The sequence below is a fragment of the Acomys russatus genome, chromosome 14, assembly GCF_903995435.1.
Source record: "Acomys russatus chromosome 14, mAcoRus1.1, whole genome shotgun sequence".
In the NCBI taxonomy this organism is placed as follows: domain Eukaryota; kingdom Metazoa; phylum Chordata; class Mammalia; order Rodentia; family Muridae; genus Acomys; species Acomys russatus.
In genome coordinates this window covers 49,278,329-49,304,325 of record NC_067150.1, presented here as the reverse complement: position 1 = coordinate 49,304,325, position 25,997 = coordinate 49,278,329, and the positions used below count along the sequence as shown (strand labels likewise).

The 25,997-nt window shown below is 51.2% G+C and overlaps 1 protein-coding gene across 1 annotated transcript in view; it reads left to right on the top strand.

Annotated features, from left to right (window-relative positions):
• Ccdc33 (coiled-coil domain containing 33) overlaps positions 1 to 25,997 on the top strand; it is a 110,903-nt gene that overhangs the window by 68,873 nt on the left and 16,033 nt on the right. The window contains exon 13 of the mRNA XM_051156554.1: positions 11,248 to 11,406. Within this exon, the coding sequence (XP_051012511.1) occupies positions 11,248 to 11,406 (159 nt within the window). The remainder of the gene's footprint in view (positions 1 to 11,247; positions 11,407 to 25,997) is intronic.

Genomic DNA, 25,997 nt, shown 5'->3' with positions numbered 1-25,997 from the left:
GGACAACACAAAAGTCCCGCCCCCCCCACCAAGCCTCTCCCCACCTCAGTGTTCACTATCATCCTCTCCAGATCCCTCCATTCCCACTCATGGAACCCCTACCTATACTTGCCACTAAATCAAATGTGAGAACAAGAAAACCCAGAGAGAGGAGTCACAGAAAGCCAGAGGTGCGGGGCTGCAGAAATAGCTCAAGCCTGGAGACCTGAGTTGAGTCCCCAGAACTCATATAAAGGTATAAAGAGAGAGCTGATTCAACAAAGTTGTGTTCTGACCTTTATATGCACACTACACACACACACACACACACACACACACACACACACACACACACACACACCAAACATGCATAATAACTAAAAATTGCAATTAATTTTTTTTAATCCTAAGAAAAGAGAAGCCCGGAAATGTGACATCTTTCCTAGAATATCCCAGCCCTCTGGGACCTTCTCAGGGCCTAGAGTCTGTCAATAACCATTGCCAGTCTCTTGAATCTCCCTCTGCCTCTTGCCTTGCCCCAGGACACACACACACACCCTGCAAACACAAGAAGGAGAAAGAACTAGGTGTTCCTGGCCGGGAGACTGGTGGGGCCAGACAGGCAACAGGCAGGTGGGTAGGACATGTCCCCTGTTGCCCAGAGGCTGGGCACAAAGGTCTCCAGTGATGAATTATTCACTGGAGCTGTGCTAAGTGCAGAATTAATCCCTTTCCTTCCAGCTGGCGGCCTCACTAAATTATCCCTCCAAGTCATGCGGGAAAACGCTGCCGAATTCATTTAGCTGCTGAGTGTTTTGATCTGGGCCTTGTGATTTTAGCTTCCCAGTTCCTTAGCCCCCTTCCCCTGGAGGTGAGGGGAAAAACCTTTTAGTAATGGATTTCTAAGAAGAAAGGAAAAAAGAGAGAGAGACAAAGATTAGGTGTGTACCAGGAAAAAACAACCAACAACAAAGTACTAGCAGAAATGCAGACCCAGCAGCCAAGAATTCGGACATGGAGGTTCTTCTACACATGCCTACAAGTTCATGCAAGCCACACATGAGTGTTTACAAAGAGGCAGTGACATATACACAGATATGCATGTGCACACACCTCTTCAACGTTGCATGCATTTAATGTGTATGAACACACACACACGTAAGATGACAGACATTTTCACACCTGTGTCAGCACACACATAATCTCTCTGTGGCCCAGCTGTTCCTTGGCAACTCCATCCAAGAACTGACTGATAAGCGACTCACATTGATTCTTCAACATTGAAGGCCAATTTAGGGACGTGACTGCTACTGATGCCGTGAATGGACTCGCCATCAGGTCCTTACATTGGTGGCAGCCATCTCTTTATCCTGTCCCGTTATGCAGATCCAAGGAGCATCTCCTACACACCAGACACTGGGCAGGAAGTGGGGGCGTGGCCTGTGGCTAAAAAGCCCACGTACCTTAAGGTACATTAATTCATTTAATTTTAGACCTGCTCCTCACCTAGTATAGACACTAGCTCTTTTGCCATCCTCCTACTAAGGGTTAAAAGAAGAGGGTTGAGATTTGGTGAAGGAGTCAGATGATACTTTAGGCAAATCTAAAAGTGTCTTCTCCCTGTGTCCCCATCACCTTCACGATAAGGCATCATTATCCTCACATACCTGCAAACATTATGCATCGGCCCTTACGTGCTGGGGTTAAGGGATAGTACATTAAACAAGGCCAAGAAAACAGAAAAAAAAAAGCCCTTCCCCTCCTTAGTGATCAGGGGATGGAGAATAGAATGCACATATAGGTTCATGAACAGATACCAGTGCATGATGTACAGCCTGATGACACTTGGGATAATAAAGTCGAGAGTCTCTGGAAAGGCCGTTTGGCAACCCTGAGCAAACAATTTAAGCCGAGTTGGAGCTTAGCTTCCGTGAGAAGCCAGCATCTTTCTGCCATGATGTTCCCCCTTAGAGGAGGCTGAAGCTTTGTGGTCCATGTTATGCATCCCCAGGTGCAGTCTATGGACTAGTGATGGCAGAGTCAGAACAAGGACCACCCATTAATTCTTCCCAGCACAGCCTGAAAGCTCCAAGAGTCCACCACCACCAGGAACTAAGTGACAGAGTCCTGTGTGCACTCCAGATGCCCTAGAGGGGCTTTGAGGTGGTGGGTGTCTTGGAACACCTGGCCTACACAGCTGACAAGTCCATCCTTGGGTAGCTGCTTGAATGTGGCCAGGAGGGGCATAGAGAGGAAGTGCTTCCAGCCTGGGGGTAGAAGGTTCAACATAAACTCAGTCTGCCATAGCCACCATCTCTGTACCACCCACACTCAGAGTGAGCTGCTGTCATGGTGGGGGCTGCTGCTAAGGGGAGTGAGCTCCCTGTCGTGACAAAGCAAGGGGAGATGATAGGGGTGGGTTTGGCTAAAGATGTTTCTGTCCGGGTGGATTTGTTGAGAGAGACCTCTGCTGTTTTCTTATGGACATCCACCCCACTCTTGTCCCTGAACTCTGAGAGACAGAAACACTGCTCACACTGAGATCCACTACCTTCCAGGTCTCCTCTTGCTCCATGCTCCTGGCTTTGCCCTCTGTGGCTGCAGCACACCCTGGCAAGTCTTCTGTATGAATGGTGTCATCAGCCAGCAGGCATGTTGGCAGACAGAGCAGCTAACACAGCCTGCTGGCTCAGTGATTGGCAAGCATTATCTCTGGTGTGGGATGCTGTGCTTCAGAGGAGGTTGATAGTGGCAGGGGTGTGGGAGTGTGGTCAGCATGTTGTGTTCCCTGTGGGTACCTGGTGCCTCTGATGACCTATCTAAAGCTGGAGGCATATGTGTAGGAGAGTGCCTGAGAAAATACACGCTCAAATACATAAACTTGAACACATGCACCTGGTCCATGAAGCCAGTAAGAGAGACTTTGGAGGACCTGTAGGCTCTAAGAATCCATGAGCCCATGGCCACTCCACAGACACTGGACTCGATCTTTGGTCTCCTGCTTCCACACTCTGATCTCGGCATTTTCTCTCTGAAGAGGGGAATATGTTGTTCCTCCAAGAGGCTTTACTTCTCCAAGCAAGGTAGTGTGCCTTCTTTTAACAATCCCACCACATCTAAGGTGCCGTCTGGCTTACAGGCAGCCTCTTTGAAGTGTAGCCAAAGATGAGCAGAGCTCCCTCAGATGACCCCATTGGGTGTACATAGGTGTTCGTTTTGTACCCATTCTTGTCTCTCCAAAAAGTGCATCTTCCTGTAAGTGAGGCAGGACAGGACCACATGAGCACCTGGGTCTTAGTGGCCTTTCCCTCTCATAGAGTTGGGATTCAAGAGTTTAGTGACTGACCAGGGTTGAGGGACATCAGGCAAGCAGAGGTCAGGCTTTTCATGTGTGTAGACAGCCCTTCTCAGCCTGCAACATCGAAGGACACAGGGAAGACCTAGAGCCCACTAGATGCCTGGAATCTGGTACAAGGTGCATTTGAGGCCCTGCTGTTGGAGATAGGTGGCAGACACAGTCCAGCTGTCCCTCCATTTCCGTTTCCTCCCCTGGGAAGTGCAATAGAGCAACCCTTGAGGCCACAAAAGGGGCCACCTTCATGCCTTCATTACAGAGCCCTCTCTGGATGCCAGACCAGAGTGAAGTCAGCCAGGTGATTAGAGAGAGAGGGTACAGGACAAATATAATCAAATAGGCTTTGGGTGGTGGTGGTGGTGGTGGTGGTGGTTTTGAGACAGGGTTTCTCTGTGTAGTCCTGGATGCCCTGGACTCACTTTGTAGACCAGGCTGGCCTCGAACTCACAGAGATCCACCTGCTTCTGCCTCCCCAAGTGTTTGGATTATAGGTATGCGCCAATGGCTTGGATAAATTTTTGAAAGGCTGTGGGCTTTCTTTGGTTTGGTCCTTAGAGAAATCTTGACTCCAAACTACCTCCATCCCTCCACCAAACACATCTGCCTGGACAGCCAGTATCCAGGGTCACACAGCTCAGCTCTCTCCTCTGTTAGTCGGTCCTTTGGAAGATTCTATTCCCACCCGCAAAGAGTCCAGCTCTGAATGCGTGATCATAGAGAAGAATGAGCCCAGATAAAAGACCCTTCCCCTTTCAGCACCTCACACCACCCCTGGCTGCCTTTCTTGAAGTCCCTTGTGCTCTCTCCTCAGTCTTTCAGGTCGTATTGCAGGAGACGGAAAGCTCTGTTCCAATCCTCCTCCTCACAGCGTCCTTCCCTCAGCAGCTCAGGTCCAATCTGCAGGGTCCTCCAATCCAAGGCGAAGAAGTAAGGGGCAGGTGTGGGTGATAAAAGAAAGCCTGGGTTTCCCCAGGGTCACTCTGGCCCTTGGGTCACAGGTGCAAGGTGTGAAGCAGGGCTCATCACCTCATCTTCCAAGGTTCCTATCTGCTTTTCACCACTCCTAAGTTGCCTTCAGGATGTGATGTGCTCTGAGGACAGCATGGACACCACAGTCTCTTTTCTACCATCGCATTCTTCCCATACAGCCTACCTCAGAAACAAGGGAGTCTAGTATTTCTCCTAAAACACACACACACACACACACACACACACACACACACACACACACACACACACTACTAGCTTGCTTCTCATGATCCCTCTCTACCCTCTACAGATCCTTGAAAGCTTCTTCCTTCCTGTCTTTTGTTTCCTCCCACTGGCCTGTCTTCTCCTTCCTGAGTCTGTCTCCAGGGATCCCAGCTCCTTGTTCATGTCAGGCCTCCTGGCATCTGTTGCCTCCCTTTTTTGAAATAGTGTTCAGCTGGCCTCGAACTTATGATCCTCCTGTTTCAGCTTCCTGTGGGCTGGGATTTCATTTACTCTCCCCAGCCTGAGTCAGCCATTCCCTCTTGCTGGGCTCCTCACACATGTCACTTCTGACTCCCATACTCCTGTTTATCCATTCTTGACCATTCTTCTTTTAAAATGTCCTCCAAGACAGTACAACACCATTGCCACTACTGGGCAGCACAAGACCATCACTGCTTTTCTAAACACATTCCCCTTTTGTTCACCCGAGTCTTCTGTGTCTGAATCCTTCCTAGGCAGTGAGGGCCACTAAGACATGGCATCCAGTCTGTGGCACCTGAGTAGGGCAGCCCTCCATCACCTGGTATTTCTGCTTTTTCAGACTTAGGCATGCTAAAATATGTTTACGGTGTTTCATTTTCATATCATGCCATTTTCTAGGCTTAAGGTCACTTCAGATGTTGATTTTACAACACAGGGAGAGTTCTAACTGTCTGCTACCTCAGGGTCCAGGTCACCCATGATTATAGTCAAGACACTCAGTCTGTGACACACACACAATGCATATTTAGTCCTGAGTCTTCAGTCCTGAGTTTGGACCCTCGAACTTCTCTGCGCTTTCCTTTCCTCATATGTAGAGGGAGTTGTAATCCTTTGTACTCAGGAAGGTAACAGGTGCTGATGAGGGAGTGAGGGCCTGTGCTGGGACCCAGACCAGAGTCCTGTAAGCGCCCAGGAAGGGAGCTCTGAGCACTGCTCACCAGAACTGCTGATAAGCATACTGAGTTCAGAGATGGAGGAAGGGCATTGGGATAGGGGAATGCTGTAACCTCACTAATCCATCACTCAGCACCTGCCCCTCATGACAGCTGCTTCGGCAGCTTTCTGCTATGCAGACATCAAAAGGCCTTGTCAAGTGCTGAAGATAAACATCACCGGCATCGCATTTGTTTTCACAGCAATTTCCACCTTACAGTGTGTGTGTGTGTGTGTGTGTGTGTGTGTGTGTGTGTGTGTGTGTGTGTGTGTATGTGTGTGTGTGTATATGTATGTATGTATGTATGTATGTATGTATGTATGTATGTATGTGTGTTCCATAGCATGCATGTGGAAGTTAGAGGACAATTTACAGGTGTCTGCTCTTTCCTTTCTCTCCTCCTATTACGTGGGGCCTGGGGATCAGACTCAGGTTGTCAGACTTGGTGGGGATCAGACTCAGGTTGTCAGACTTGGTGGGGATCAGATTCAGGTTATCAGACTTGGCAGCAAGCACCTTTACCTACTGAGCAGTTTCTCTCTCAGCACTCACAGAAGATTTTCACAGAATGAAGAAATGAAAAGGTGATTACCTCTCCAGAGGTCCAATTTGCTAAATTTCCCTATATCCTCTAACTAGAGCTGGGGCTATGGGAGAAACGGACACATGAAGATCTGCTTCTGGGTCTGAGACCAAGATCCAGGCTGCTTCCAGGTGCAAGGAACTCAGGAGGCCTGATGCAGGCTCATCTCTATTTTCTCACCACCTCAGGGTCATCGTTGCCTTGAGAGTGTGAGCCTGCAATGCCTTTCAAGAAACAATGTTCTAAGTCAGGATGCTGGGAAGGCTGAGGAACCCGGAGGTCTGGAACTTCCTCTGTGCTGCTTTCCTCCTTTGTTGGTTGTTGGTTGAAGACATGTGAGGAAAGGAAGGAATAGAAGGAGTGGAAGCTTCTAGAAAAGAGAGGTGGGGAGCTGGCCTAGGGATGCTCTCCCAACTCAAGACTAAACCACTCCAGCCTAGTCCTCCCAGCCAAGATCACACATGTATGACTTCATTAGCTACTTATTTGTGCCCTAACCTGTACCTGGCAATAAAGCCTTCCTACAGATTACCACTGCCTGTGCTCCTAAGGCCAGGAGATGTGTCTGTCACTGAGTCTGAGGCATGGTTTGAGTTATGCTTCAGATAGTGGCTTGGGAATTGGGAAAGCGGAGGTGTAAGGTGACCTAAAGCTTGTGGGGCATATGGATGCTGTAGTGAGCAGTGACCCTGGACTTGTATGTATGTGTGTGTGTGCAGGGGGGGGGGGGGGGGGGGGAGGGAGGGACAGATTGTGGAAGGATTGGGTGCCAAGACACAAGTTGTTGGGCTTTGCCAAAAAGTGATGGGCAACTATAGAAAATCCTTGAGCACCAGTTGGATGTGGTTCTGTCCAGATGTGAACATGGGCTAATGATATGTAGGTAAAGATGATTTCTGGTCCACAAAAGGGAATGAGCCCTCTAAGCCACAGGCAGGGCTCTATTTAATCCTAACACCCCAGCAGAATTTTTAAAGTGATATCTTTATCCCTCCACCTCCGTTCCTAACCCCCTGCTTTTGGATTAACCCTCTGACACCGTTTTCTGAGGGACATATTATGGTTCCATTGAGTGTTTATTAACACATGGGCCCTTCTTGGCTGGGAGAGCGACTCATGCTCAAACCTGCCCCAGCTGCAACAGCCCTCAGGACGCCACAAATGAGGCTGGCCATATTCATGGGAGGCAAAGCCCTCTTGAAGGGGCCTGCTGTCTGAGCCTCGCCTACAGCTGAAGAGATAAGAACCTACAACTGCAGCCACAGGAAATGACAAAACAGCGACTGATCAGGGAGCTACTGCACAGGGCTCATTATGGCGCTTGCCAGCGGGCGAGCCACCCTTATCAGGGAGAAAATTGTATCAGGCCTCCTGAATTACTAGCGATTGGAAGCAGATTTCTTGGGACGCACTTTGTTAGATACCTAATGAGCGGAATATAGGAGAGCAGAGTCCTAAGCCTGGCAGGGCAGGGGGGGACCCGGGGTTGGGGGGGACAAATGTCTTTGTTAAACAGAATTTGTCAGTTTCCGCTCCAGGCTCCCTGGGGAGGGTTCAGGGCCAGCTAATTGAATTAAGAGCCCGAGTTCCCCACCAACAAAGCTCAAGGCGGGGCGAGAGGCTGGCTGGCCGGAAGGCAGGCACTTTCAGCACCGCGGACAGCAGCTGCAGCAGGGTTGCTTTGTAATTGCTGGGGCAAGCAGGAGCTGTTGCATTTTGCATGACCAGGGATCTAGGGGGATGGAGTAAGGAGGAGGGCAGCAGAGGTGTTGAGAGGAGGGAGGGGAGACAGGTGACCTAAGATGCTGCCAGCTTGGAATGCCATTGGCCTAGTCTGTCTCAGTAGACCCCACTCTGCTGCTAAGAGTGCCTGCTGGACATCTTCTCCCACCATATTTCTCACGTGCTATGCAGCAGCTGGCCCAGCACAGAGACTGGGTTGAGTGCATGTCTATGCATCTCTTTGAGCTTTCAAAGTCAGCCCCCCCCCAATTACAGCCTTAATGAAGCAAGATCTGCTGCCACCACGGAGCTACAGACTGAGGGGCCACTTGTCAGCCCCGTGCTGCCCCCAGCAGGCCTGCGCAAATAGAAAGGCAAATAAACAAGCTTGTGGGGTGAGCAGACAGAAAAGAATAGAGTGAGAAAAGCCAGACAAGGCCTGAATAGGCAGTTCATCCGCAAGGCTTTGCTCTCTCCAGCCCTCCAGCAGCCTGCCCCCTCCTACTCTGCCTGCCCTCCCTCCTCCTCAGAATACTCCCCTGCCTAGCAGAGACTAGTGGGATGAATCCATTGTCTGGACCAAGAGTCCCATTTTTAATTTATCTTTTTATGAAATTTAAGGAGTGTGTACGTAGTATCAGAATCTGTCTGAAAATATCTGGTGGGTGTGTGACTCTGGCCCTAAAGCACCAATTCCACACCACTGAGTTGGCCAGGCTGGTCCTGAGACCATCCAGGATGGGCGGGCAGCATGGAGACAGGCAGTGGGGGAGGTGACTCCCTCAGCAATTGTCCTTGCTTTCTGTAATGACTGGGTCACCTCTGGAGACCTCTTTTGATTTCATTACTCCTACTTCCTCCTCTAACTGGATTAGATGGCAGTCTATGAAATCCAGGGCATTGAGATTGGCTTTCTGCCTGGAAATGAGGAGAAATGTCATTATAGGTCCTGAATCAGCATCTCACTGGAGCTTGGGCCACCTGGTCACCAGGGACATGGTCTTTGCCCCGGCTAGTTGTCCTGACTTTCCTATGCCTCCCCCCAACCTATCATTTCATCCAACAAGCATTTCATAGTTATCCCTTTGCAGTCTGATGCTCAGCACTTTTTTAGAGATTTGTTTTACTTTATGTGTATGAATATTTTGCCCACATATATTCCTGTGTACCATATGCATGCCTTGTGTTCATAGTAGTTTGAAAAGGGCACCAGATGCCCGGAACTAGGATTACAGGTGGCTGCAGGCCTCCATGTGGGTACTGGGAATCAGGACTAGAACCCAGGTCCTCTGGAAGAACAGCCAGTGCTCTTAACCTCTGAATCAACTCGCCATCCCCAAGTGTTCAAGATTTCTGAGTAGAAATGTGGTACCTTCCCTCATTCAAACACTCATTTAGAAGACCCCAAACTGTGTGACTCGGATGCTGCACTGGGCACTTCCAGAGCACAGAAGACTCTATGTCATTTGTGAAACAGCTAAGTGAATCCTGCCCCTCTTCAATCAGGAGCAGATGAGGCAGAAAGCTGGGCTGGCAATCACAGGTTTAAAACTCCAGAAGCTTTGACTAGGACATGCAGCCAATGGCCTGCTGAAGTCAGCCTTGGATCACCAAATGCATCCCTCTTTCATTCCAAGAGTATTCATAGATGTTTCTCTTAGGAACTTATCTATTTTATGCCCATCCAAAAGAGGGAGAATTGGGGCCTAGAGTATCACAGGTTATTCCATGAGCGCGTGTGTGTGACCCCTAATTTTTTGACACAGACACGTAAAAGCTGTGTGTTAGTGTATTTCTGAACCCTACATTGCGTAGCCCAGAAAGAAATCACTGCAAAGCCAGGCATGGTGGTGCCTTTAATCCCAGCACTCGGGAGGCAGAGGCAGGCGGATTGCTGTGAGTTCGAGGCCAGCCTGGTCTACAAAGAGAGTCCAGGACAGCTAAGGCTACACAGAGAGACCCTGTCTCGAGGAAAGAAAGAAAGAAAGAAAGAAAGAAAGAAAGAAAGAAAGAAAGAAAGAAATCACTACAAACACCTCAGTGTTCAATGCAGGATCCTCCTCTCAACATATCTAGTCCAGGTGTGTTGTTTTGTGTAGTGTCCACTGAGTGAGGTCCACCCACACCTTTCTCACTCCAGTGGTTTAGAGGCAAGCACTAGGGTACCCAGAGCCCTGAGCATGTCCCTCCTGTTTGGAACTGTGCCTGTGGCTCTGTTTGCTTCTAGCAAAACACCACCTAGTAAGTAAATATGTCTACACTGAGGCTGAGGAGGGTTCCAACATCTAATGCAGAATGAGACCAGGTTACCTTTGAGGCCTCTGCGGACCCCGGGACTGTGATGCTTCAAACAATGGCGAGGTGGTAGAACTAACAATGGGTTTCAAACTAGTTTTTCTTTATTTAAAAAAAATGTACGTTCATTTATCTTGCATATGTGTGTGCACATGCCCACATGTGCCATGGTGCATGTGTGGGGGTCAAGGAACAACTCCCAGGGATGACTCTCAATTTCCACCATGGGTTCCAACCATCAAGCTCACATCTTCAGGCTTGGCAGCAAACACCTTTACCTATGGAGCCATTTTGCCAAAGTGACTAACTTCACAGAAACCCACTGACCCATACCCTTAAGTCCAAGGAACTTTGTTAGGAAAAACAAAAATAGCAAACAAGCCTAGAGCCATTGAACAATGCGAAAGCACGGGTAGCCAATGCTGGGCTAGAAGAACCCGGAAAACTCTTGATCAAGGGAGGGCAGAGGTATCTGGCTCCCCAGGAAAGGGTGAGGAGGAAGAGAAAAGGTCATGAATAAAGGCTCACCAAAGTGCACCAAGAGACTCTAAGGGGGTGTTCGAACTGAGTGATGATAGAGGAGAGAGGGGAAAGGGAGTCAAAAGGATGGGCATTTTAGAAGTTATCACTATAGCAGGTATGGAGACCAACAATGGGATACTTATTGAGCGCCTACAGTGAGCAAGACACTAGGGATAATCTTGGTGTGGATGCTGAGAGAAGACAGAGAGTCAATAAGTAAACCTAAGATTTGAATTATTTTCAGGAAGTGCTGAGAATGCTATAGAATGGTATGCTATGAGTAACGGGTTTACTTTGGAGTGGGGGGGGACTCTGTGTCAAAGGGCAAGGCTTCTCTAAAATGATTATATGTGGGCGCACCCCAAATGATAACAAGAGGACAGTTATATAAGGCTCTCTGAGTAGAGAAGGAAGCAGATGCAAAGGTCCTGAGGCAGGGAATCACTTGGCTTGTTGTAGAAACTGCAGGACACTGTAGCTGGGACCCAGTGAGCAAGAGGCAGGTCGCAGGGAGTGTACAGAGGACAAGTATATGTGGCCCCCTGAGCCGTGCCAGGAAGCTAAGAGTACAGCAGGCTCCACGGAAGGGCCAGTTGAAAGTCTCTCTCCATTTTCTCTTAGAGGCCAGAAAACTTCTTGACACTAAACAACAGCAAGTCACTGCCTACCCTGAACCCTAAGATTCTAGATGAGAATCTGGGTGTCATCCGTGAGTCCTGGTCCTTGCGCTCCTCAGACTCCTCTCAGGCAGCAGAAGAGCCTCAGACCTTCCGTGACGTGGTGAGTGTTTCTCCCTAGGACATGGAGGACTTGGGCTGTGATGGCACAATGAGGAAGGGGGCTCAAGAGCCACTGCTGGGACTGGATCACTCCCCAGGTGGCAAGTGGGCAGCCCCTTTGGCACACTCTGCATGTGCGTTACTCCAAAAGATGAGCTAGTGAGAGGAAGTTGTGACTCCCTTTCACAGTTTTTTCACCTTTTGGTGAACTCTCATGGGCTTTATGAGGAAATCCCTGTAATGCCAGCTCAGTTATATCCAGTTCAGACCATCTCCCTCAGGCCATGGGAAGCCCCCAAGAGACTAGCTGCAACTTATAAGAGGGGCAACTGAGATGCACATTAAAGAAAAAAAGACACTATTTTCAGGCACAGGGTGTGTATCTTTGATGTTGGGACCTGACCTCAGGATGGGTCACTTCTGAGTCTCAGTCATTTGATATGGAGAGCAGGAGAGCGTACACCCAAAAACCAGTCCAGGTGAAGTCCCCAGTGAAGCATCACCAGCCCAGTCAGTAACCATGAGTGACTCCATATGTGGAGTCCCTACAGCCCTCCATCACAGATCCCATAAGCAAATCCTGCTCCAAAGATCCTAAGGAAAGGCCCCAGGCAAAGCCACCAATCCAATCCTTGGGACTCCCTCTGTGACGACTTGCCCTTCCCTATCACCAGTCTCCTTATCCACCCTTGACACTTGGCACCTCTCTGAGACACGTACTATCAGACATTAGGAAAGGCTGTTGTCTCCTGGTGTATGCAAGATGTCCATCTATATGAACCACCTTTCCTAAGAGCAAACAGAACCTTCCCATTATCAGAAACATGTCTTGGCACACACACTCCACTTCTGCCCAGTGGGAGAAGCAGGGCTCTGGAGCCACCTTCAGACCAGCCGTTGATTGCACTAAAAATAAAAATACAGCTATTGGGCTGGAGAGATGGCTCAGAGGTTAAGAGCACTGGCTGCTCTTCCAAAGGTCATGAGTTCAATTCCCAGCAACCACATGGTGGCTCACAACCATCTATAACAAGATCTGTATCCTGAATAAATAAATGAATAAATAAATAAATATTTAAAAATAAAAATACAGCTATCAGCCTGGGAGAGTCGGGACAGCAAGAGTAAGCCAGTTCTTGTCAACCTACACAGCCTGGCCCAAAACAGTACAGGAAAGAAAGAATGATGGTTTTTAAAAGGTAGGGCAAGAAAAAGGAAAAGGGCCCCTTCAGGGAAGGGCAGATGGATGGGAAGGAAAGAGAAGGGGAAAGTGGTTCTCACCAGAGCTTCAGTGAGCTCCTACCCTCACCCTACCACCTGCATATGAACCAACCAAGCCTCGGCCCTACCCAACCCAAGGAGGCAGAGCTCACCCTACCTCTGAAAGCAGAGGTCCAGACAACACTATCTGACTGGATGAGCCCCTCATGTCCACCACCAATATCCTGGATGTAGTATGGGCAGGGAGTGAGCAGTGTCAAGCTCCACTGCACAACTGGGAATGGCAGGGCTCTCTGGTAAGGCCTGAGCTGATGGCGGCAAGTCTGAGGGCCTGGCTCATATGGGAGTAGGGGACATAAAAGAGGGTGGAATAGCTGGGCTGGAGGCTGACTGTACCTATGAAACTGATGGAGGGTGACAATTGATGGGAGAAAGGGAAGAGGAAACAGCTCAGGATGGATCTGACGGGCGGACATTTGCGGCCCTGTCTTTAAATGTCAGGAAGGGTGGCACAATATGAGTAGACAGCTCTGAGCTCTGACTTTATGCTAAGGACTAAAGTGAAGGAGAGAAACTAGCCTGCAGCCTGAGAGGTTAGGACCAGCCATTAGGAAAAGCTCTTTCTGAGCAAGAATAACCACCACAGTGAGCTGTTTGCCTTTTCCCAGTGGTGCTAGTGGTCCCAGTGGTCCAGACTTACTATGATACCTCCTCAAGGCTCCCACGTTGTGTAGCATCGGAAGGATGCTGAGTGGCTGCGGAGGCCTGAGCTTAGCTAACCCACCTTCCATACCCTGTGAAAGGCAGTAGGCCTGGCCCTCTTTCCTGCCCATCCCAGGCTACTCCAGACCCATCCTAACCTTGAACTTTCCTTCTGACTCTTGGTTCCAGCCTTTATCTTCCCATGCCTGATTCAGGCCCCAACACAGTACAAGGACACTCTCTCTGTCCTCGCTCTCTCCCCAGCCCCACCCCCTGCCACTTGCTAGGATCACTTTATCTATCCTAGCTGCTATCCTACAAACCTACAGGTCAGAGGCCAGAAAGATGAGGGCAGGGCGCAGCCATACGCCTTCCCAGCAGAGCCCAGTTGCAAGTAATAGAATATGACTGGGTAGCAACAATCCACACCAATCACAGGCAGCTATGCAGCCATGGGTCACTGTTCCATAGCAACCAAAGAAAATTACATAGCAATGGATGAACTCATGCAACCAGGAGCCACAATGACAAGCAACCGAATACAGCCATGGAGCCCGGGAGTGTGACTGCATGGCAATAGACCCTGGTGTAGGACGACGTCACCAGCACTCCAGGGCAGGGAGGCATGACTGTGGGACAGAGCAAAGGCGCAACACCTGAGATACCAGGCACAGATTTATAGCAGCAGATACCTGAGGAGCCTGAGGCACCTGAGCAGCTGTAACGCAGTCATGAGGTATGTGACTTGAGACATGTGTCAGGGAGCGTCAGCAGCAGAGCCCGTGGGTGAGGTAGGGTGCCTTGTGACACAGCTGTTGTTGTGCAGTGACCCAAGGATGAATGAGTGCCCCCTCCCCTCTCTCCTGTGGCCTTTACTGAGCCTCTCTGCATCACCTGACTTCCGTGGCGCCTCAGTCTCTGTCTAGTGTCGCCCATGCGGTCCCCAGAGCCTCAAATCCATTTTAATCTCTGGCTCCTTCCTGAGCCTACTTGGGAACCACAGAAGGTGGTTCTCTGGAAAGGATGCTCTTTGGGAGCAGAGGAGCAGGTAGAGGGGCTGTGGCCTGTGGTCTTCTGGGCAATGTTCCCTTCCCCTCACAGCATACAGACCCCAGCTGGAACTCCTACTGAGCCCAGCTGTTTCTTACTAGCCCTAGACACCTAGCTGTGATGCAGTCAATTCAAGGACCTTTTTTTTTTTTTTTCAGGGCAGTCAAAAGCTCAGTGCTGAGTAGACTCTCTGAGATCAGGGGTAGGACCCCAGGCAGAGCTAAGGGAAGTATTTGTGTCCCTTGAGAGCAGCTCAGGACATGCATCCCTTTGGAGATGTTGAGCTTCTGAGACATTCTGAAAGGGACCACTCTCCCAAGACCTACTTTGCCAGCATCTTGTCCTTAGCCCATGGACACCTGAACCACCTCATGCTAGCTAGCTAATGTCTCCAGTGCCAGCGCCACAGCAGGCAGGCTGATGGGGTCCTGTGCAGTTTTCAGAGGGGCTGAGTTCCACTCACAAAGACTCATGGGACATCTCCAACTACTCAGAAGCCTAGGATGACCCAACCTAAAGAGTGCTCAGCCCTACACCCAGTGCAGCCATGGGGCAAGAGAGGGAACTGAGACCTGAGAGCTGGAGATCCCCCTCAGATTAAAAAATGGCCATAGACTGTCAGCCACATGGAGCAGACATGCCTGAACATGTGAGGGACAGACAAACAGGGGGGACATGATCCAAAGAATCTTCCTAAAGAAGGGAAGAGGAGATGGAGAAGGAGAGCTGAGCTAAGAAGGCTTTTTCAAGGAGGAACATCAGGCTTTAAATAGGGGGTTCAGTGTCTTTTTCAGCCAGATTCAAGCAGGGCTTGTTCACTTCCATTGCCCTACACACACACACACACACACACACACACACACACACACACACACACTTACGCATGTGTGCATACTTGCACATATTCATGCATACACACAGCCATTGTCTTTATATAGTCTCATTTCTTTCTGATATCACCCCCCCCACTCCCTCCCTTCCTCTCTCCCTCTCCCTCCCTCCCTCCCTCCTTCTGCCCTGCTCACAGCAGCTCCGAGGCCAACCTAGGGGGCCCACATACTAGAAGATGAATAATTGACAGGGTTGTTAAAAGATTCAGTGGAGTTTTTCTGAGCTCCCCACACTGGAATAACTCATTTCTTTCATTCTCTCTTTGAAAGCCTTTCCCCCACCTCCTCCCATCTCTTCGTCCCCGCCCCACCCCCAAGCCCAAGCTTTTCTTTTCCTTTCCTGAGTCTATGAGTCCTACAAGGCTCCATCCTTGACCCCAAGGACTCTGTAAGGCACTAGCTGTCCTTGTCCTGTTTAAACTGCTCTTAGGGGTGGCAGGGCAACTCGCCCTGAGAGGGCCCATGTGCACATGGAGAGAAAGGCCAGCCAACTTCACCTGAGGTACAGAGCTGAAGAAGTGCAGGATCAGCCCAGCAGGTCAGACTCCCCAGGCCAACACCATCCTACCCAGGCTGGCGCAGAGGGGCCTCTCCTGCACCTGCCCAGTTCTGTCACTGCATGCCCCTGTTCCCTGATTGCATGTAACATGGGAGAGCTGTTTTCTTGGGTTTTCCTGTCCTTGGGGAGCAAAAGAGACCAGTGAGGCCTTGAGAAGGGAGGGTAGTCACATGGCAATTGCCCTTGAACTGAAGCCTTTGTTCCTTCTTTGCATGACCAAAGGGCAACCAATCTATTTTCTCTGAGCAAATCTATCCTGGCCATGTCCATGGCCTGGACATTTTTCTGTTTTGGGCCTGCCTCATTCAAGTCCCTCATGTCTTCTGTCTCCTTCAACAGCCCAGGACCACAGGGCACAGCTTTGCCCACCCCTAGCTCCATGCTGGGTCCTGCACTCACTCTCAGCTCCTTGAAATAACCTTGAACTTCACTCCCCTCTCTGGGCCCCATTTCCTGCCTCTGTCAGCGGAAGACATTGGGGCAGATGTGCCCTAGTCCCCTGAGACTTCATCCTCTCCCCCCCCCTCCGCCCCACCCAGATGAGAAGAGGCTCAAAGCCATCCTTGGCTTCCTCAGCACCACCTGGTGGCAGATGGTGTATCCTAAGCAGGAGACCTCTGGCCACCAGCAATAGTCACCAGAGGAAGATCCAGTGTTCCCCTAGACTCTAGCCACACAGAGAGCCTCAACCCTGGGAACCTTGGGCTGGCTGGGCACACAGAGCTGGCCTCATAGAGGCTGAGAGGAAGATCTCCTGGCCCTGAGAGGAGACCTTCCATTGTTACCACTATCACCCCTCCGTGGGGACCCAGACCCTGACGAGCCATAGAGCCAAAGAACAGAGAGGGACAGAAACCAAGAGCAAGAGGCAACTGTGCTCACCCCAGTGCCAAAATAAACCCCTGTCTGGGTGCCCTTCAGATCACAACGCCCAAGCTGCCTTCTCCACATGGCTGTTACTCCATCCCGATTATACCCCAGGCTCTACTCTGACCCATCTGCTCTTGTCACCCATACAACACTCAGTTCTCTGCCCCTGGCCTCAAGGCACATGTCACCATGCATTTACGAAGGCCCCCCGCGTGGCCCTGCTCCTTCAGGCTGGAAGTCATCTCGGGGCCCTGCATTTTTGCACCTCCTAACCAGGAACCAAGAGGAAGGGGTTCTAAAAATAAGTGCAGCAAACGTGTAAAAGTCCCAGCTGGCTGAGACCTCAACAGCTTCTTCCCTTTCCTGTGCCTCCCTTTGCTTCCTCAGTTCACACTGCACAAACACAGGTGCACACATATATGCACACCCGTACATACCCATGCACACGGACACGCACACATGCAAACACACAAGCACACATATGCACACAGACACACATATACAGGGATAGATGAATGAAGGGAGGGAGGGAGGGAGGGAGGGAAAGGGAGAGGCACACAGAGAGGAGAGAGACAGGAGAGAGAGGCACACACATAGTGGCCTGGTGGAGGTAAGGGAGGAGAAGAGAAAGAGGAAAGAGGGAAGGGCAGAGGGAGAGAGGCAAACAAAGAAAGTGGAAGGAGAGAGGGTAAGGAGAGAATTAGGGAGAGGAATAAAGGGAGAAGTGGAGAGGGAAAGGCTGGAAAGGGAGAAGACAGGCCGTCATCCCACACGAGGTTGTCTGTTGTCTCTCCTGCGAACTCCTCCTGATACCCACAGCTCTAACAGGTTGCCTCTGGTCTGCCTCTAGAGCGGTGTGAGCTTAGAGAAACCATCCCAGCTCTCTGATTCTGTCTCCTCATTGTTATATGGAAGGAATACTGTCTCCTTGCTCCCTCTTGAGGCTGTGGGGACGGTTAACAAGAGTGTGGGCAGTGGCACTGAAAAAGGCCCCTGTAGGACCCTTTGAGATGGAAAAGAATGACACAAATCTCTGGGCCTCCTCCTAAGACTCCATCTCCTTAAAGCCTGTCCCCAGACCCCTGCCCGCTGTTTCTCACCCTCCCCTTCCCCGCAGCGTCTCCGGCGGGCCATTCTCCTTCTCCATCCATCACCTGAGACTAAAGAGATTAATAAAAGGGCCTCATAACTCAGCTACTGGGATGCGCCAGATATTTACGGCTGTGTTTCAATTTGCAGAGAGATTAAGTGTTTGTCGATTTATTGTCTCTCAGTGGGTGTGTGCTGGGAGCGGGAGCAAGCAAGCTGAGCAAGGCCCCCTGCTGGCCAGCTCCCCCACCCCCATTCCCTCCCAACTTCCACCCCTAGAACTGGTGGAAACCGGTGCTGTCCTGCTTTGAAAGCTACTGCCCACTGGAGGAGTTTGATCCAACTGACCCGAGAGACTCATGGCCTTGACCCAAGGTGAAAGCCCCACGAAAACCACTGTACCATCTCCTAGATACCCAAGGGCCCAGCATCCCCTGCCCTAAGCTATCAAGCAGTGCTTGAAGTCACACATCCTTCTGAAGGCTGAATACTAAAAAGCTTCATGGTTCACTCCTAAGCCAGGGATGGTTATTTAGGACATCTGTGGAACTGCCATTTATGCCCCCTCTTGTATCTAAAGACACTGGCAGGGCAGAGAAGGGGCCTGGAGAAGCCTTTGCCATGATTAACCAGGGAGAGCCTGCAGAGATACAGAAAAATGAGTCAGCTTGGGAAAGCTGGTTGAAAGGAGGGACCTCTGGGGCCAAGAGGGAGAGATGACTTGAGACCAGTAAGCAAGGCTCAAGGAGCCAAGAAGGGGGTTGATGCATACTAGGATTGAAAACATCAAGTGTTCCCCTTCTTTATGTACCCTGGCTGTTTCTCTCCACCACCTGAAACTGAAATTCATTATTTCAGCCAGATTTTAGAGCATCCGCTTTGTGCCAGGTCTTGTGACCTTACTCCATGGAACCCTACCGCTAATTGGGGGCCGTTCTAGCAGGTTTCTGTTGAGAGCTGTGTGACTTTTGAGAAATCACCCCCATCTCTCTGACATTAAATACAGGGATTATTCTTTCCTACTTCCCTTCTGAGGTCTCTGACAGGACTGACAAGAGTAGGCTGCAGTGCGCTGGGGCCTCTAGAGAACTCTCTACTGCTCAGGCGGCTTGCTAATGATGAGTATGTCCATGGGACCCTCTACACTGAGCAGGAGAAAGGGGAGACAGCATGGCTCAGCCAGGCCCCTCCCTCCAGAAGCTTGTCCTCATGTGACAGTCACATAAAGATCCATCAAAGGACACTTGTGTTCAGAAGCCCTAGACCAGCAGAGAGACAAGAAAAAGGAAGAGGAGGCCATGACTGGGACAAAGACATATTCTTCTGCCAGGCTTGAATCCCAGGCTAGTCCCTTCCCTCCTAGACCTCAGTTTCTCTATCTGTGAAAAGAGGGAGAGCACAGCCCTCTGGGAAAGAGAGAGAGAGAGTCTTCCATGTATAGGGCAGAGTGGCTGCTGGAGTGTGGGCTGGCCAGCTCAGGACCTGGCCCAAATGCCTGAAAGAGCTGGCTGAAGGATGCTGAGGAGGAGCAGCCACTAAGGGCAAGGACCCCCCCCCCACCCCAGGCAGGAGACATTGCCCTCAGAGAGAGCTCAGGTAAGGAGAACCTTGGGAGACCTGTGCTAGGAAGTCACCCTGCTGGCCTTCCCCTCTCTGGGTCAGGCTGGCTCCAATCTACAGGTGGGGGTCCTGGATTTGATAGCATCCTCTCCATCGCAGTTAATGAGGCTGGGGCAAGGTGAATCAGCCTCTAGCTGTGCTCTCAGAAAGAAGCCAGCACTGCCTGGTGCCCCGAGTCCATGGGCCATCCTGTCCTTGATTAACTGGTGGTGGGCAGGCAAGGGTGTGGTATCCACAGTAAAGACGGTAGAGAAGATGAGGTCATTGGCTCCTGAGGCTGAGTCATCAATTCTCAAAGAGGCACATGCACCAGACCCAGGGACAGCTTGAGGAGATTTGCTGGGCACTGGGTTGGTCCCTTTGTGCATGCTGTCAGCCCTCTCGCCCTGCTCATGATACTAAGCATACAAGGCCAAGCATATGTGTTAGTACAGACTGAATTTCAGCCCCCAAACTTGTAGGCATAACCCAATTTTTATTTCAACCTGATATTGTGCAGTTTGGGCACCTAACCACCCTGTCTTGTAACCCACTGGGGACCACCAAACAGACTTGACAAGCTCAGGTGTGGGGCTTTGGTGACTCAGAAGTCTGGAGCCTGATGCACAACAGCACCCCCATCCCACCCTGCCTGCTCCCTCCCCCCCCCCACTCCCCACTCCCTACCCCCACCCCACCCTGCCTGCTCCCTCCAGCGCAGCTGGGATTGACAGCTGCTTCAGTTTCCTAGAAAACATAAGAGACAGGCCAAGGTATATGAAAGTAAGAAAGAGAGGGGCCTCATACCTCAGCATTCAGTTTCAAATGGGATGAAGCAAGCAACTGTGGAATTTGTTCTGTCCCCTGCCTTAACCAATGCACCGTACATCAGCTCCCAAAGGTTTCTTGGATCCCATGCCATAGCCGCTAACTGATAATTGATACTGGGTTTGGGGGAGGACACAGCTCCCAGACTGGCTTCCCCTGCCCCCTTTTCTTCTCAGCCCATTTCAGTTTCAACCCACAGCCTCTTTTGTGTGCGTAAGGGCACACTGCCACCTTCAGGAGCTTGGGGCCAAAGGCAGGAGGGAATTCCCAGGGCTAAAGGGGCTCAGGTACCAGCAGGCACCTCTGGTGATCCCACCTACTCCTCACCAGATGGGAAGGGCCAGAACAGGACTGGAAAGGAGGCCACAGAAAGCCCCATGCAGAAGGCCCTGCTGTCCAGGGCTAAGGACACAACTGTCTCCTGTGCCTGCTTCCAGCTCTGTGAGTCTATTAGAGTGTACTCCTGTGTGCTCAGATTAAATGCTGCTCAGTACAATCCAATTTTCTCTCGATACCGACCAGAAAATCATACACACACACACACACACACACACAGTGCTAAATATGCAATCAAGCCTACAGATAATAGAGAACAGCCAGTTCACTCCCAGTTTAATCAGATAAAATGCCCATTTATCGGCTCCTGCCGACGCAGACGTCCCGTGGTCCGCAGGCTGTGGGAGTGTGAGCAGAGGGAGGGTGTTTAGGCTGCATCTTTAAATCTTCAAGGGGGGTATGGGGGGGGGACACTGACCACAGGGGACTAATTATCCCTCTGCCCTTAGCCAGCTCTTGCTCAAACAGACAAAAGGGGGCTCTAGCCTTGGTGGTGCTAAGCCGGCAGCAGAATTATTTTTGCTCTTAGATATGCAAATATCTGGGCTTTAGAGGCTGAACTGAATAGCAGTTCTGGGACTGCGAGTGGGGGACTGGAGGCATCTCAGCTTCCACATCAGGCTCGATGCAGACCCCCCCCACCTGTGTGTGTGTGTGTGTGTGTGTGTGTGTCTGTCTGTCTGTCTGTCTCTCTCTCTCTCTCTCTCTCTCTCTCTCTCTCTCTCTCTCTCTCTCTCTCTCTCTCTCCTTTGTGGGTGGTGGGCTGTGAGGCTAAAGATGAAAGCATCTCTCTTTTGTCTCCCCTCTTCTTTATGAGGTGAGGGACACCCAGGGAGCTCTGGAAACTGAGTCCTGATGAGCCCTCCTCCCCTCGGACCATGCTTGAGACACAGCCTGCCCAAAGCCAGATGCCTACATCTGCTGGCTGTCTTCCTTGGTTCTCCACCGCCCCCACCTCTGCCTGATGAGTCACTAAGGCTCTGAAGTCTGGGCCTAAGCCCTCCCTAGGCCCCAGAATATTCTTCTCACATGAAACACAGCTCCCCGCACCGCGCCAAACATCAAATACCCTGCCAGCAGCTTGCTTACCCAGGCAGGGTTCCTGCTACCTGCTCAGCCCACAGCCAGAGCTCAGAGAAATGTCCATTTTTTAAAAACTACTAAATGGGGATAATTCCCCATAGGTTGGCTGTGTGTGTCTTGGGTGCTTAGAAAGGGCTTTGTGGGCTGTGAAAAGCATCTGGCACCAAGTGACAGTTGAGGAAGGAATCTGGGAGACCAGGCTTCATCTCGCTCACTCTCCAAGGCCCTATAGGGCAGCTGTCAGCCAACTCTTTGGAAAATCTTCTCACCCCCAATCTGCTCAGCTCCCTTTCTCCTTATTTCCCAGGGCCCAGCTCCTGGAATGGGGCCACCTACAATTAGGGTGATTTCCCCACATCAGCTAACCTTATATAGAAACTGCCTCACAGACATGCCAGAGGTTTGTCTCCTAGGTAATTTCAGATCCTGACAAGTTGACAGTCTAACCCTCACACGGTTAACACTGGAAGGGATTCCAGGGACAGAGAGAGTGAGGCCATGAGGGGGACAGTGTCCAGAAGAGGCTGGGTGACAGGCCAGGTGAAAGGGAGCTCTCGAGGGACCCTGGAGCCCTGGGTGGAAACCTCAACAGGTCAAGGTGGGCACAGAATTTCTGTAAGCTTGCCTAAGACGTCAAATACTAAAGTACCGTGTGAGGCTGTGGATAGACAGCCCCGGTGAAATGGAGGCGGTTGGCAGCACAGGGATGGGACAACTGGGTCCTGGGATGGAGGCAGGAATGGTGACCCACATGAAATCAGATGGGAGGTAGGCTTTCAGCCCTCAAGAGACAATCTAGGTGGAGCCTGGGAGGTGACGGACATGCCCCCCATACCCAGACAGAGCACCTCAAGCAGTACCCCCAAGGATCGCCCAGGCATGCCAGCCTCTCTCTGAGAAAGGCCCTGGAGCAAGCATGCCTGACCCTCCAACACAGTGACAGATACCGTCATCTATAAAATTCAGACTCAAGAAGGAGAAAGAAGTTATACATACATACATACATACATGATAGATAGATAGATAGATAGATAGATATCACAAAAATCACAATATTTTGAGTAACTATGATTTGGTGTTGGGCCACATCCATAGCTACCCTGGAGAGCATAAGTCCTCTGTCCACAGGGCAGACATGCCTGTTCTGAGTCTGCTCCTCCTGGCTCCCAGGCAGAGGGCTCCTCCTTTTCAGCTGACTGGCTAACAGAAGCTGGGATGGGGGTGAGGGAGCAGGTCTCACTTTCATCTACTGTACCACCAGCTGCCCATGACACCTGAGCCCCCCACCCCACCCCCACTCCCCATCACCACCCCACCTCCACTCCCATCACCTCAACTCGCTCACCACTACACACACACACACACACACACACACACACACACACCAGGTTCAAGGGGATCTTTGAGTCTCCAAAAGGCCCAAATATATACCCAGGGCTCCTTCCTCCAGGAGGAGACTAGGCAGATACCATGAGGATCCCTCCCCTCCACGGCCCCTGACTCAGGCTTTCTCTGTGGCGGGATGCCTCCCTCGGGACAATGAATAGGAAGCCACAATCACACAGTTTCACGGGAATAATTCAGAGGAGGGGGTAAAAATTGCCTCCAATTAAAGCTAGGATGGCGTGCTCCCCTAAAGAGAATGTGCGAAGAAACAAATGGGTGGCTCTCCATCCCCACGGGAACACAGCTGCTACCCTCCTGGTCAGCTGACTGGTGTGGGGAGCTCCTGGGCAGCTTCAGGGCTCTCTGGGTGTGGTAGGAAAGATCAGGACCATAATCGCAGCTGGTGAAGCTGACAAAGGGATGAAGGGACAGACAGTTCCAGGAATATAATTACTCTCCTGCTAATTCACACCTAGAAGGAAGGAGTAGATGAGTGAGGCTAAACCTGTCACTGGTGAGGTGGCAGTGGTGGCTCCCGGTAGGCAGGAGCGGGAGAGGTTGGGCCATTGTTTTGTGCCAGGCACTGGAATGTTGTGTAAAACTGAAGAGCCCCAGGGTCCTGCTGTAGCCAGACAGCATTACATTCCTTTTGTATTGCTGGACACACAGACAGACCTTGTCCCTTAATGGTCTTACCACCTGCTCTTTATCGTGCAGGAGTAAGCTGAGGCACAGAGAGATGAGGTCTTCACTAGAGTCAGCAATAACTGGACATATTGGATCATGAGTCTAGAGCTCTCTGGCTCCCAGACTCCTCCCACACCCTGCCTTCACCTCGGAAGCCCAGACTCTGCCTGCTCCTCTGAACACATAGCCCCAAGCTGTCCCAGGTATCCCCAGCTGGGCCCCTTTCGTGGGAAGGCTCAGCAAGGCTGTCCTGGATCAGCCACTGTGTTATCAGCCACTCCCTGTCCAAGCTGGTCCCTGAGAGCCTAGAGGTGTGGAGGGTAATGAGACCCCGTAATTAAGGCTTCTGGAGACATGGCTGGGAGATTTATAGACAGGCTTTGTCAATAGCTTTGCTCTGGGCTGTGGATCCAACGAGACATCGATAAGTGCTCGTTAAGGCTTCTCCCTGCTCCCTGCCCTGTGCCCCACCAGCCCCTCCCCTCCTGTCAGCCGCCTGTTCTCAGCGCCTGTGTACACAGGCTTTGCTCAATTAATTTGCACTTGTTGGCACCATCTGTGCTTTTCATGTGTCCTTATCAAGAGCTTCTAGGCCCTGCATTTCCCCTCAGGTGGGCTGCAGAGTAGAGACAAGCAGCCTTCTTCCTGTAACCACGAACTCTCAGAGAAGGTCAATCTAGGATCACCAAAGACAGAGGCTTGGTTTCCTGTCCGCCTCCCCCCCTTCCCCCTTCCCCTCCCCCTCCCAGCATTCTCAACCTGGTGAGCTAAGCATGGCCTGAGGTCCGTGTAACCCTTCGCCCCAACCTGACCCCAGCAGGCTGGGTCCTATCCTACCCCTGCAGAAAGGAGCTCCATCCTCACACCCAGTAATCCCAGAGCATGGGAGGCAGGGGATGAGGGGGTGGGGTGGAGGGTGGAAGTGGCATGTGTTCCAGCCTGGTTTCAGCTCTGCTCCCCAAAGCCTGGATTTGATGGGTTCCTGCTCTGAGAACAGGGATTTTTGGGTCACAGGACTGGAAAGAGCCATGTCCAATTCTGTTGAGCAAGGCCAGCCCAGGTACCTACCTCTGAGTAGATGGGGCAGGACCACCCAGAGAACTGAGACCAGATAGCATTATTAAACTGCTCTTTCTGAATAGACTGTGCTCTGCAAGGATTCCCCTCGCCCCCCCCCCCCCAACCCCGAGACAGGGTTTCTCTTTGTAGCCCTGGATGTCCTGGACTTGCTTTGTAAACCAGGCTGGGCTTGAACTTATAGAGATCCACCTGACTCTGCCTCCTGAGTGCTGGGAAAAGGCGTTTGCCACCATTGCCAGGCAGATTTTCTTTTCTTTTCTCTTAAGATGGGAGCCCATGTTGTATTTCAGGCTGGCCTGGAACTCTGTGTAGTCCACAAGACCTGCCCCTTCCACTCTGCCTGCTTACTTCTTGGATGCTAGGATTACAGGTGTGCATCGCTACGTCTTGCCTACAGCACAGCTTTCTGACCTGGGAGGTGTTAGAGTCCTGATGTAGCTTCTGGGTGGGCAGCACCAACAGCCTTTCTATTCTTCCTGCCTTGCCTCCTCAGCCTACTCTGCTCCCTCAGATCCTAAAAAGCTACAAAACAAACAAACAACAACAACAAAAACAAAGCAACCCAGCCAAGGTCTTCATGTAACTGTCTCACATCTTACTGTGCTATATGGGGCAAGGAACAAGCCCTTGGGTGCCCTTCAACATTCATTTTACTGACAAAACATCCCAAATCAGGCTAGTTTTCCTGTGGCTGGCCTGGGCTCCAAGGAGCCAGCTCAAGCAGCCAAGGGTGTGGTCGTGTTTCTCTCACAGCAGCTGCACTGGTTCTGTATCCAGAGTCCGGGGAGGGGGGGGGCCCAAGGGTGCACTCAGAGCCTCCTGTCTCCTGCTGGAACAGACTGGAAGACAGTCACGTCTGGGGCCTGCCCGCGCCCTATGGATGCCTCCACGTGGTACATTATTGATGGTGCTTCTAATTGTACGTTTTCCAAAGTCTACAGGCTTTTGATGAAAAATTCATGGCACGCCTGAGGATGGCAGAACATTCGATCGATGGGCAGTGCAGCAGACAAGGGGTCCAGGGTCCCCTCTGGGACAATGGCTGGAGGCTGGCCGGAGGGGGGGGGGCAGCCATCAGTGGCACAGTGCCCTCTTCCTGGGCCCTGGATCTGTGGGAGGGAGAGGTACACAACAGGAAGCAGCACCCAGGGGGAGAAGCCAAGAGGAAGGATTGGGGTGTTTCTGAGCCTGTATTTGGCACACACACACATA